This window comes from Megalobrama amblycephala, linkage group LG24 (assembly GCF_018812025.1).
Source record: "Megalobrama amblycephala isolate DHTTF-2021 linkage group LG24, ASM1881202v1, whole genome shotgun sequence".
NCBI lineage: Eukaryota > Metazoa > Chordata > Actinopteri > Cypriniformes > Xenocyprididae > Megalobrama > Megalobrama amblycephala.
In genome coordinates this window covers 8105014-8115574 of record NC_063067.1, presented here as the reverse complement: position 1 = coordinate 8115574, position 10561 = coordinate 8105014, and the positions used below count along the sequence as shown (strand labels likewise).

The 10561-nt window shown below is 35.1% G+C and overlaps 1 protein-coding gene across 2 annotated transcripts in view; it reads left to right on the top strand.

The window, feature by feature from the left end:
* Window positions 1–7703: 7703 nt before the first annotated feature.
* Window positions 7704–10561, top strand: part of LOC125259939 (ALK and LTK ligand 2-like) — a 6014-nt gene continuing 3156 nt past the window's right edge. Inside the window, exons 1-2 of one of the 2 annotated variants that reach the window (XM_048177959.1) lie at window positions 7704–9033; window positions 9817–10093. In XM_048177959.1, coding sequence (XP_048033916.1) covers window positions 9862–10093 — 232 coding nt within the window. In that variant the 5' untranslated portion in view covers window positions 7704–9033; window positions 9817–9861. The remainder of the gene's footprint in view (window positions 9034–9816; window positions 10094–10561) is intronic. The other variant, XM_048177958.1, reaches the window with a different exon arrangement.

Sequence of the window (10561 nt, the reverse complement as noted above, 5' to 3'; positions counted from 1 at the left end):
GATCATTCATTTCCTGTTTATCACAGTAAAGCTGCTTTGAAACTATTTGTATTGTATAAAGCGATATAAATAAAGTTCTCTTGACTTACTCAATCTCTTATTGTTTCCTGTTCTCTTTACACTTTTCTCCCTGTGCCACAGGAACAAAAATAATGTAAAAAAGACATTATAGATAGCTGTATATAGATTTAAATGCTGTCGCGTTTGTGTGTATATGTAACTCCCACCACGCAAGAGAGCATTTGCTTACTGAAAAGCAAGTGACCCAGTTCAGCAGATTCCTGCACATTTTCTTCTGACAGCATTTGGGATTGTGATATGTGTTTTCTTCATTCTTTTTCATTATACTGGTTATCCGTTGACTAACATTCCTGCAGCTCAGTGTGTTGATTCTTGCACAACATCTTGGTGTTCCACAATCATCAGTCAATCGCTCAGCTGAACCTGCAGAGAATCACTCAACATTTAATGTTATTAAATATTTTGGTTATTTTAACCCTTTGATGCACAACGTTTTTATTTTCTATATCTTTGCAAGAAATTAATTTCATCATTCAGTATTCCAGGTATTCCTCAATTAACTTGTTTTTGATCATCACAAATCCTCATTTTCATTTTTTCTTTCTTACTTTTTTAATAAAAATCATTTTTGTATCACTACCCTTCTAATGCGCAACATGGGTCAAAAATGACCCGTATTCATTTCCTATGTAATTTTAATAACGGTTGAGTGTTTCTTTACTGAATCTTTAAAAGAAATGTATTTTATCATTCATTTATTCCAGGTATTCCTTAAATATCTTGTTTTTGATTGTAAAAAATCATTATGTATGTAAACAAACACAGTTTTTGTTTGTCTACATCAATTTTACACACATGGGTCAAAAATGACCCGTATTCATTTCCTATGGTATTTTAGTCATGCTGAGTGTTTCTTCGCTGAATCTTTGAAAGAAATGTATTTTATCATTTATTTATTCCAGGTATTCCTTAAATATCTTGTTTTTGATTTTAACAAATCGTGTTTATTTATTTTTTTTTTTCATAAACAAACACAGGTTTTGTATTTCTACATCAATTTTACACACATGGGTCAAAAATGACCCATATAGAAATCTTTAATATTTGCACATTTTCACAAGTAGGAACATATTTACTGCAGACAACTGTTCATCTGCCACACATTTTACATCTTAACAAGGCTACTTTTGTATATTTGATGGATGTAAGTCTTATTATATTTAATATATTAGGCTATATATTTCATATTTTTTTAATTTTTTGTCATAAATCAATGCAGTTGGTCATCCTTTATGTCTGTCAGCGTTCCTGAAAAGTAACAGTTTTGGACATATACAACATGGGTCTAAAGTGACCTGAATGAGTTATTTTATATATTGCATATATTACAATAAATTAATTTCATCATTCATTATTCCATCTATTACTCAATAACCAAATCCTTATTTTAATATTTCCTTTCTTTTTGAATGAATTTTTTTGAATGTGTGTGCCATTACCATTCTAAAGGCCAATGTATACTTCACTTTTTATGCGTACGTGAGGGTCAGCATACAGATTTTTGTAACTTTTTATAATTTCCGCCGGATTTCTGTAACTGTGTATGTGCAACCTGCACATACACATTTAAATTGCGTCTGACTGTGCGCAAAGTATACTTTCAGCTTTTTTTTACAGTGATGTCATCATCCACCTCAGTTCTGTTGAGGACCAGCCACTAACACTCTAGATAAAGAAAATCAAAAGCACTGTTGATCGATACACTTATTATATATTTTCACTGTTGGACAGAAACCTTGTTCAAAACTGTTACTTTTCAGGAACACTGATAGATTTAAAAGGTGACCAGTAGCATTGATTTATGACAAAAAAATAAAAATTATGAAATATAATATAAAGCCTATTATATGAAATATAATATGACTTTCATCCATCAAATATACACAAACAGCCATGTTGAGAGGTGAAATGTGTGGCGGATTAACAGTTGTCTGCAGTAAATATGTTCCTACTAAGGTTTCTATATGGGTCATTTTTGACCCATGTGTGTAAAATTGATGTAGACAAACAAAAACTGTGTTTGTTTATAAAGTAAGAAAGAAATAATGAACATAATGATTTTTGTCAATCAAAAACAAGATATTTAAGGAATACTTGGAATAAATGAATGATAAAATACATTTCTTTTAAAGATTCAGCAAAGAAACACTCAACCGTTATTGAAATTACATAGGAAATGAATACGGGTCATTTTTGACCCATGTTGTGCATTAGAAGGGGTTTTCATAGCTTGTGCATTAGGGTTAAAAATGCATATTTAACAAGACTGCATTCTGACAATTCACACCTACAGTAAATGCACACAATGGCCATATATTTCTTATATTTACTTATCCATATGTTACATTATATAATATTTTTGTTCTGTTATTTATATATAATTTTATTCCACAACTTAATTTTTTAAAATCTTTTTTTTTTTGAACATGAAAATGATCTAAATAAATTTTTAATTATTACAAGTATATGAAATTAATCATAAAATCATATTATTATTTTATATATATTTCTATTTTATTTATTATTTTAATGCCCCGTAATTTTTATAACAGCTTTTAACTTTCACTGACCGTTTGATGAAAAAACAACAAAAATTCAATCATGTTTTTCATCATTTCAGGCCCTTTCTCTACCATATTCCTGAAAGATGAACAGAGAGTGAGAGAGAGACTGATATGCCTGAGATCTACTCATCTTCAACACCTCTCCTCCACAGGTGTCTATCTGAAACTCTTCTCTCTTCTCGCTTGCTGATTTTGGCTTGTAGCTGTTGTCCTAACTTAACCTTCACAAACTTTTTAGAAACAGAGAGAAATATCCCTGACACGTCCAGAAGCTTCCCATGCACGGCGTGGCTGCTGTTTCCCAGTCTTACAACAACAGCTCAGCGAGTGTATGTAAACAAGACCTCTACACTCGGCTCCATCATTTCATATCATAACTATTTTCTTTTTGATGGGGAATGTGTTTTGCCCTCCCCTGACATTTATACAAAGCATTTGGCAGGGTTGTTTGAACTATGTTACAAAAAAACCTGTTGCAACTGCAAACAGCACGTCTTTCATTTTGTCACTCGGCACCACAGATCTGCGTGAAAACAGTTCATAGATAAAGGCCAAACTGACAGTGTGACATCATTCAACAATCCTTCAATCTGTTTATCTGCTGGATTATTAAAACTCAGTCTTACAAAAGACTCTTCTGACACATAATCACTCATAATTTGTGATTCTATGCCACATGACAATTTCAAAATGCATGTAAATAATCAGCAGGATCACGCATGCCTTTCACAAATGCTTTAAACACCTCTGTGTTTAATACACCTGCGTTCTCGAGGAGCCACACCTATCGGCACTTTGCACGTAGTTTAAATCCATTTTTAAATAAGACCACAATCGTAAAATACAAAATTGTAATATATATATATATATATAGAGTGGATTTCAGCAGTGGCGTGTAGCACAGCCACTCCTTCTAGCCACTTTGGCGGGTTGAGTTTTATAACTGCCAAATAAGCACAAATAATGTCAAAATGCCTGTCAAGTAATGTTTTAAGTGAATGTAAACAACAGTTAAGAAATGTGTAACAGTATAATGGATCCGTGCGTCAGGTCTTAAAGTGACAGCAGCCTAATATACCTGCTGCCAAATTATGAGATTATATTAAAAATATCTATATGGCAGTTTTTCCCCATGGTATCGATGTCAAAATTGTGGACAGAGAAAATGCTGAATGGCTAGTAACTTTGAAAAACCACTAGCCACAGTGGCTGGTGAGCAAAAAAGTTAATGTCAAGCCTTGTATATATATATAAGTTACTTTTAAAAGTACTCTTACAATATTGTGTTACTCCCTAAAAAAGTAACTAAAGTTTTTATGGAAAGTAATGCATTACATTATTTTTGCATTACATTTTTTCATCCGGGCTGGGCTTGCTTGGCATACTCCACATATTTTACTACGTTTATGGTAACTATGAACATGAGCTTAACTCTTTCCCCGCCATTGACAGAATTTTCCTTCAATTATGTCACAACACTTCCCCGCTATTGACGGAAATTTCTGGCAATCCATGTTTTCACTGCTATACAGTAGGGGGCACTATTACGCATCTTCTAAAGGAGAACAGAATCTCTGGATCAAAACACAGACGAGGAAGAAGCAGAAACTAGTGAAAGAAACATTGCTTATGCACATGTAAAATAACGCAATCATCAAACATTAAACAACATTTAAATCAAAACTGCCTAATGTTACTGAATAAAATGTTGAGCCCATGAAAAGGTATTGGATTTCGCATGCTTTGGGGGTGTTGATGGACGTTCTGAATCTGATCAGGATGTAATCTTTTACAAAAGCAGCTTGTTGTTCAAATGTTAATAAAAAAATGCATAAGTGCTAGAATAAAATGTTTTTGTTGTTGTTGTTTGTTTAAAAGCAGAGGCTCTATTCTTTCTTTTGATATATAGTATGTTCGGATATTCATAAAACAAAATATTCTGGGGGCCATGAAAATTTTGTGAAAAACTGCTAGCACTGTCTGGCAACTTTTCTTTAAAAGACACTGGTGGGGAAAGAGTTAATTGCATCACATGACTTAAAGTTTAATCATATTATTGCCTAAATCTCATTATAATCGCATTATGAGGGTGCATGTAAACGTAGTTATTGATATTGTTGTTTATTTGGACATATTGTATTTATGTTTGTATATATCTTGAATAACGTTTTAGTCTATTATAGACAGTCTCCAGGTAATTATAGAATCAATCAAATGCAATGAAATGTAATAATCCGTCTTGCTTGAGGGACAAGTATTGTTTTGATGCCAGAGTACTTTGCCTTGGTTACAAAAGGCTAATTTTCTCTCATTGAGGAAACAAACAAATTAGCCAACAAAAACCCACACATCTTCACCAACATCCATTTAACCTAAATATAGCCTAATTTGTCTTGTAAATTCTTTGTCAAAGAGCTTCCTAGAGGTGTAGGGCTAAGTAACAGGGAAAGAGAGAGAAACAAAGCCAAAAATAAAAAACAGATTGTCTGCCAGTATAACTTTGACTATTCTTATATACATGCAGTTGCCTTCCTCGAAGAAAAGAAAAGTAAATTATAGGAACGAGTGGATAGCTTGTCATGTTAATGTTACTTAAAACAACAGCCATTAATATGGCAGCCACAGAAATTCTTGTCAATTTTGCCAGCAGGGTTGTGGAGATTGCAGAAAAGTACAATTCTATGGACTTCAACAAGAAGTTCAGCCAACATGAAATAAAAGAACACAATAAAAGAAATTTATTGGACCTAAAGAATCCCCAAGTGGTCACATAAAAAATACTTCAGCATCCAAATGCTAGCAGAAGAAACTTTTTGTCCATTTCAGATTTGAGAGGACAAAGGGAGATAAATAGACAAACCAGATGGGCAGTCTGAGAAAGACTCCAACAGACGGAAAAGGTGAACGAGGATGCAATGAAGAGAAAACTCAAATGGTGAAACTCTCTGTTATGAGATTGACCATCGACAATGCCTTATTTCAACTGCAAGAATGAGATCCGCACATTTAATACTGAGAATGTTGTGAAATTTCAGAATGAGAAAAAAAGAAATGTATGGTGTTCTGCAGTGCAACCAAAGTTATGCAAAATGTGTCATGTAAGAATGCCATAATTTCAATTCAGATGAACTCATTTCCCTTACATGTGTTGTTTGTTTACAGTAAAGTCTATTCTGATGGGGCCTGGTGTTTGCCCTTCAAAACTCTTCAATGATTTAGGAGGGAGTTCTTTGAATTATACATTTACAGATTTTTACGGTTCTCTCGAGGTTTATTTTCATTATTTGATACAGGTCAAGAAGAGTTGAGATTCAAAGATATTTCCATCACGCCCTGTTCCTAACTTACTAATTTGTAGTAAGGTTTCTATATAAAACAGCACTCCCTACAGCAGCTTACAATACTTCACACAAAAAATGAAAATAAAAACTGTTAAAAACGTTAATTATTTTTTACTGTAAGTTATCTTATAACATAGTGAAAAATTATATTATATTTAATGTGAAAATACATATAGTTTTATAGTAAAATTAGTTAAAATTATGTCAGCTGTTGCTGCATGACCCATCACATTTTATGATATTTTATTTAATATTCATGCTTCTTGTTATCAGTTATGTACATTAAAGTCTTTAATGCTACATTGTTTGCAATTTCTGCTGTACTTCTCAAATATCATTTGTGGATGTGCATATTAAAACTTGGCACATGAAAACCGCAAACATAATATTAGATTTTGTTGCATGAACTGCTTTTATGTTGATTTTTGGAGCCTGACATCCTCTGTATATGTAATTTTACAGTAACATATTGTTACTGCAAATCAAACATTTTCCATTTATTTAAAGGTGCCCTAGAATTAAATATTGAATTTATATTGGCATAGTTGAATAACAAGAGTTCAGTACATGGAAAAGACATACACTGAGTTTCAAACTCCATTGTTTCCTCCTTTTATATAAATCTCATTTGTTTAAAAGACCTCCGAAGAACAGGCGAATCTCAACATAACACCGACTGTTACGTAACAGTCGGGATCATTAATATGCACGCCCCCAATATTTGCATATGCCAGCTCTTGTTCAAGCATTAGACAAGGGTAGAACGTCTGGATGTGCACAGCTGAATCATCAGACTAGGTAAGCAAGCAAGGACAGCGAAAAATGGCAGATGGAGCAATAATAACTGACATGATCCATGATAACATGATATTTTGTGATATTTATGAATTGTCTTTCTAAATGTTTCGTTAGCATGTTGCTAATGAACTGTTAAATGTGGTTAAAGTTACCATTGTTTATTACTGTATTCACGGAGACAAGAGAGCCGTCACTATTTTCATTTTTAAACACTTGCAGTCTGTATAATGCATAAACACAACTTCATTCTTTATAAATCTCTCCAACAGTGTGTAATGTTAGCTTTAACCACGGATCACTATCAAACTCATTCAGAATCAAATGTAATACATCCAAATAAATACTATACTTACATGATCCGATGTATGCAAGCAGCATGCATGACGAACACTTTGTAAAGATCCATTTTGAGGGTTATATTAGCTGTGTAAACTGTGTTTATGCTGTTCAAGGCAAGCGCGAGCTCCGGGGGCGGGGGAGCATGAGAATTAAAGGGGCCGCAACCTATATATCGGTGCATAGTTAATGATGCTCCAAAATAGGCAGTTAAAAAAATGAATTAAAAAAAATCTATGGGGTATTTTGAGCTGAAACTTCACAGACACATTCAGGGGAAACCTTAGACTTATATTACATCTTTTAAAAAGAAGTTCTAGGGCACCTTTAATCATTTTCAGTGAAAATCGCTAAAAGGACCTTTTTCCCAGATGTTGCTGCAGGACCCATCAGATTTTATTCTATTTTATTTAATACTTATGCTTATTGTTATCAGTTATTCACATCACAAGTGTTTAAAGCTACTTTATTGTTTGAAATTTCTGCCATACTTCTCAAATATAATTTGGGGATGTGCATTAAACCTGGCACATGAAAACCACACAAAATGTTAGATTTTTGGGTGAACTATTGCTTTAAATGTCTTTCTTAGGCCTACAATTCATGAGGTTGGAACAACCTTTCAGATACTATGCAGTCTAGATCTTCAACCGGTAGGTTGACAGTCAATCTTTAGGTCTCGCTGTACAAAAAAGGGTTTTATGATATCTGTAGTGTAATCATTTTATCATGTGTACCTGCCTTTATGAGCACTTCACTTCACTGATAAGATAACCACACACATTAAGCTGTTTCCATGTAAACAATCCAAAACAGTAGAAGACAATGAGTTTCAACAAAGTTTTTAACTTCATAATGTTATGTTGTTATAAAGAGCGCACAGATTCAGAGGCCTTAGGCAAACAGGGCCCTCCTCATATAAACATGGATTTCCCTCAACTTGTTCTCCTCAATGTTCAAGTTTAATTTTGTGTAAGACATTGAACACTTATGGTGTTAGGTGTTGGTCTAATTGACTTCTAGGGGCCCTAGACGGCTGGCTGCCTACCTTTGTTGAGTCCGCCCATGCACAGATCACAATTCGTGACCGGGATGGGAGCCAAATTGCTCTATGTTCTCTTTTGCTTTGAGGGAGTGGTATGAACGAAAGCAAACACAAACTAATCCCAACTCACTTTTCTCTGGTCTGTTTGGCTGACTGTTTCTCTTGTGCTATCATTACCATTACGCAGAATAATTACATCAGCTGCAGCCACTTCCAGGCATCGATCTGTAACTCGAATCAATCCTCTGGAGACACAAAGGGATGAAATGGTGATCTATGGTGGTGTATGAGGGGAAAAACCTGACTTTCAGGCACTATAGGAGTTCCAGTCTGTGCAATGGTGGGGACAGTTCCTGGTATAGCAACATCTCTTCCTGCAAGCACAGCTTTCTAAGTGCTCTAATGAGATAGTGGGCAAGAAAAAATGTCCATGGGATGCTTCATGTGAGGAACGGGAATATGAAGATGTGCAGCGTATGTGTAACGAGTTTCTAATTAAAGACTCGGCGATGTTAGCCCACGAGGGACTACTCCTTCCGTCTGGGAGACTCAATAAATTGGCGAGAATCGACGGCGAATGTTTCGAGACGTTCAAGACGAGCGGCGCGCGCGTTCAGTGTCCACGAGGAGCTTTCACTGGAGTTTTCTCAAGTCACGGAAACATCAGAAGGGAGTCTGACCACTCAAACTTCCCACGCTTGAGTATAATAAAGGACGATTCGCTTTAAAGGATAGCTCTCTCTCTCTTTCCCAGCTCGTTTTGCGAGCATTGCGTGGGGTTATATAGGCACCGGACGCTCGAGACTCAATAAAACACAGCGCGCGCTCAATCGCCTCAGGCTGTGCCGATTGAGAGAACCGTCCTCAGGTAGGTTTACTGGAGGCATTTATGACCTATGGTGATTCTTTTTTAAACTTTTTTTTTTTTTATCATATCACGACTAACCTTGTAAGCTTACATCTTTTTTGCTGGAACTATCTTCATATACAAAATGGATTGTAAATTAGGAGAAAATCAATGCGCTTCTATTGGCGGTGATGCTTTAAAGATGAAAGTTTAGTTTTGTATTTTTATAGTTTAACTAGTATCTACAGTACCTGTCAGTTTGGAAACAAACAACTGAATTTATGTTTCTCATCCCAGATGAAGAGTTTATAGCACAGATGTGTCTCTTTCATAGCTTAATGGTGTGCTCATTTATATCGAATGTATGTTTTTCCATAAGAAGACATAATGAACAATGGTTCAAATAAAGTAAGAGTATGGACAATAAAATTCAGGTGCATCTCTGATTGCATATGTGGGTATCTTTCCAAATCTGAGCACAGTTTGAGACATTGTTGAAATCAGTAACTCTAAAGAAAACACGTGTGAGTTTCTGGGATCTCTTTCTCTGGATAAACATCTGAGGAGCAGGAGACTTCTTCATTTGTTCTTCACCCAGTGATATTGCTGAAATAAATGAGTTTTGATGACTTTACTATTGCCCTAAAATATTTAAAAAACGACTTCTGACCAGGTGTGTCCAAACTGACTCATAGTGAAAGTTAAATAGCACTTCTTTTTTAAGAAATCGTAAAAGCATCCAAAGTTTATTTTTAACGCAAAGTGGACTTTTGCATCTTATAAACCTTGTTACTTCTTCACCAGGACCTGGGCAGTGCGGGACGTGCGCGCACTTTGGTTACGGGAGAGATGTGCGCGCTGCGGGCTCCGGTGATGGTAATGGGGCTCGTAATGTTAATCTGTACCTCCGCACAAAGCGATACCAGCGCGAACAAGGTCGAAAAAACGTTCAGATGGATAATGGACATCAGGAGACAGGTGGAAAACAGATCTGACGACGCGAGCGCGCAAAATACGGAGAGCGCGCTTGAGCCAAAGCACTCTCATAATCTCAAAACGGAAAGCGGGGAAACAATTTTAGGTAAGCAGAGCGTTAAATGTCCATAAACTAAAAATGTAGGAATGTCATTGCATTGGATAATAAAATGTGGCAAGTTGCATTAATTTGAAAGAAGGATAGGATAGCACACTTTTCAAGAAAAATGTTTAGGTTTTAAATGTTAAAACATGTTCAGAATTAACACAAAATGACACTTACTGGTTGTCAAATGTTAGTGGAACATGTCCATGTTTCCATCCGAGAAACTGACTTCATGCATTCACTATAAATCACCTCGAAACCAGTTGATTAAAAGTCATTTAAAAATGGTTCAGAAAAGTGAAGTTCTAGCATAATTTGTTGCCTCTTGGTTTGATATATTGTTATATAATGCAATGAAAACACACTCTATATGCCTTATTTTTCCTTGACCTACATTTAGGAAGGTTATGACTTACCCACTAGGGCACAAGCCAAAATCTTAACTCTCAAAGCATTAGGTGAAACAGT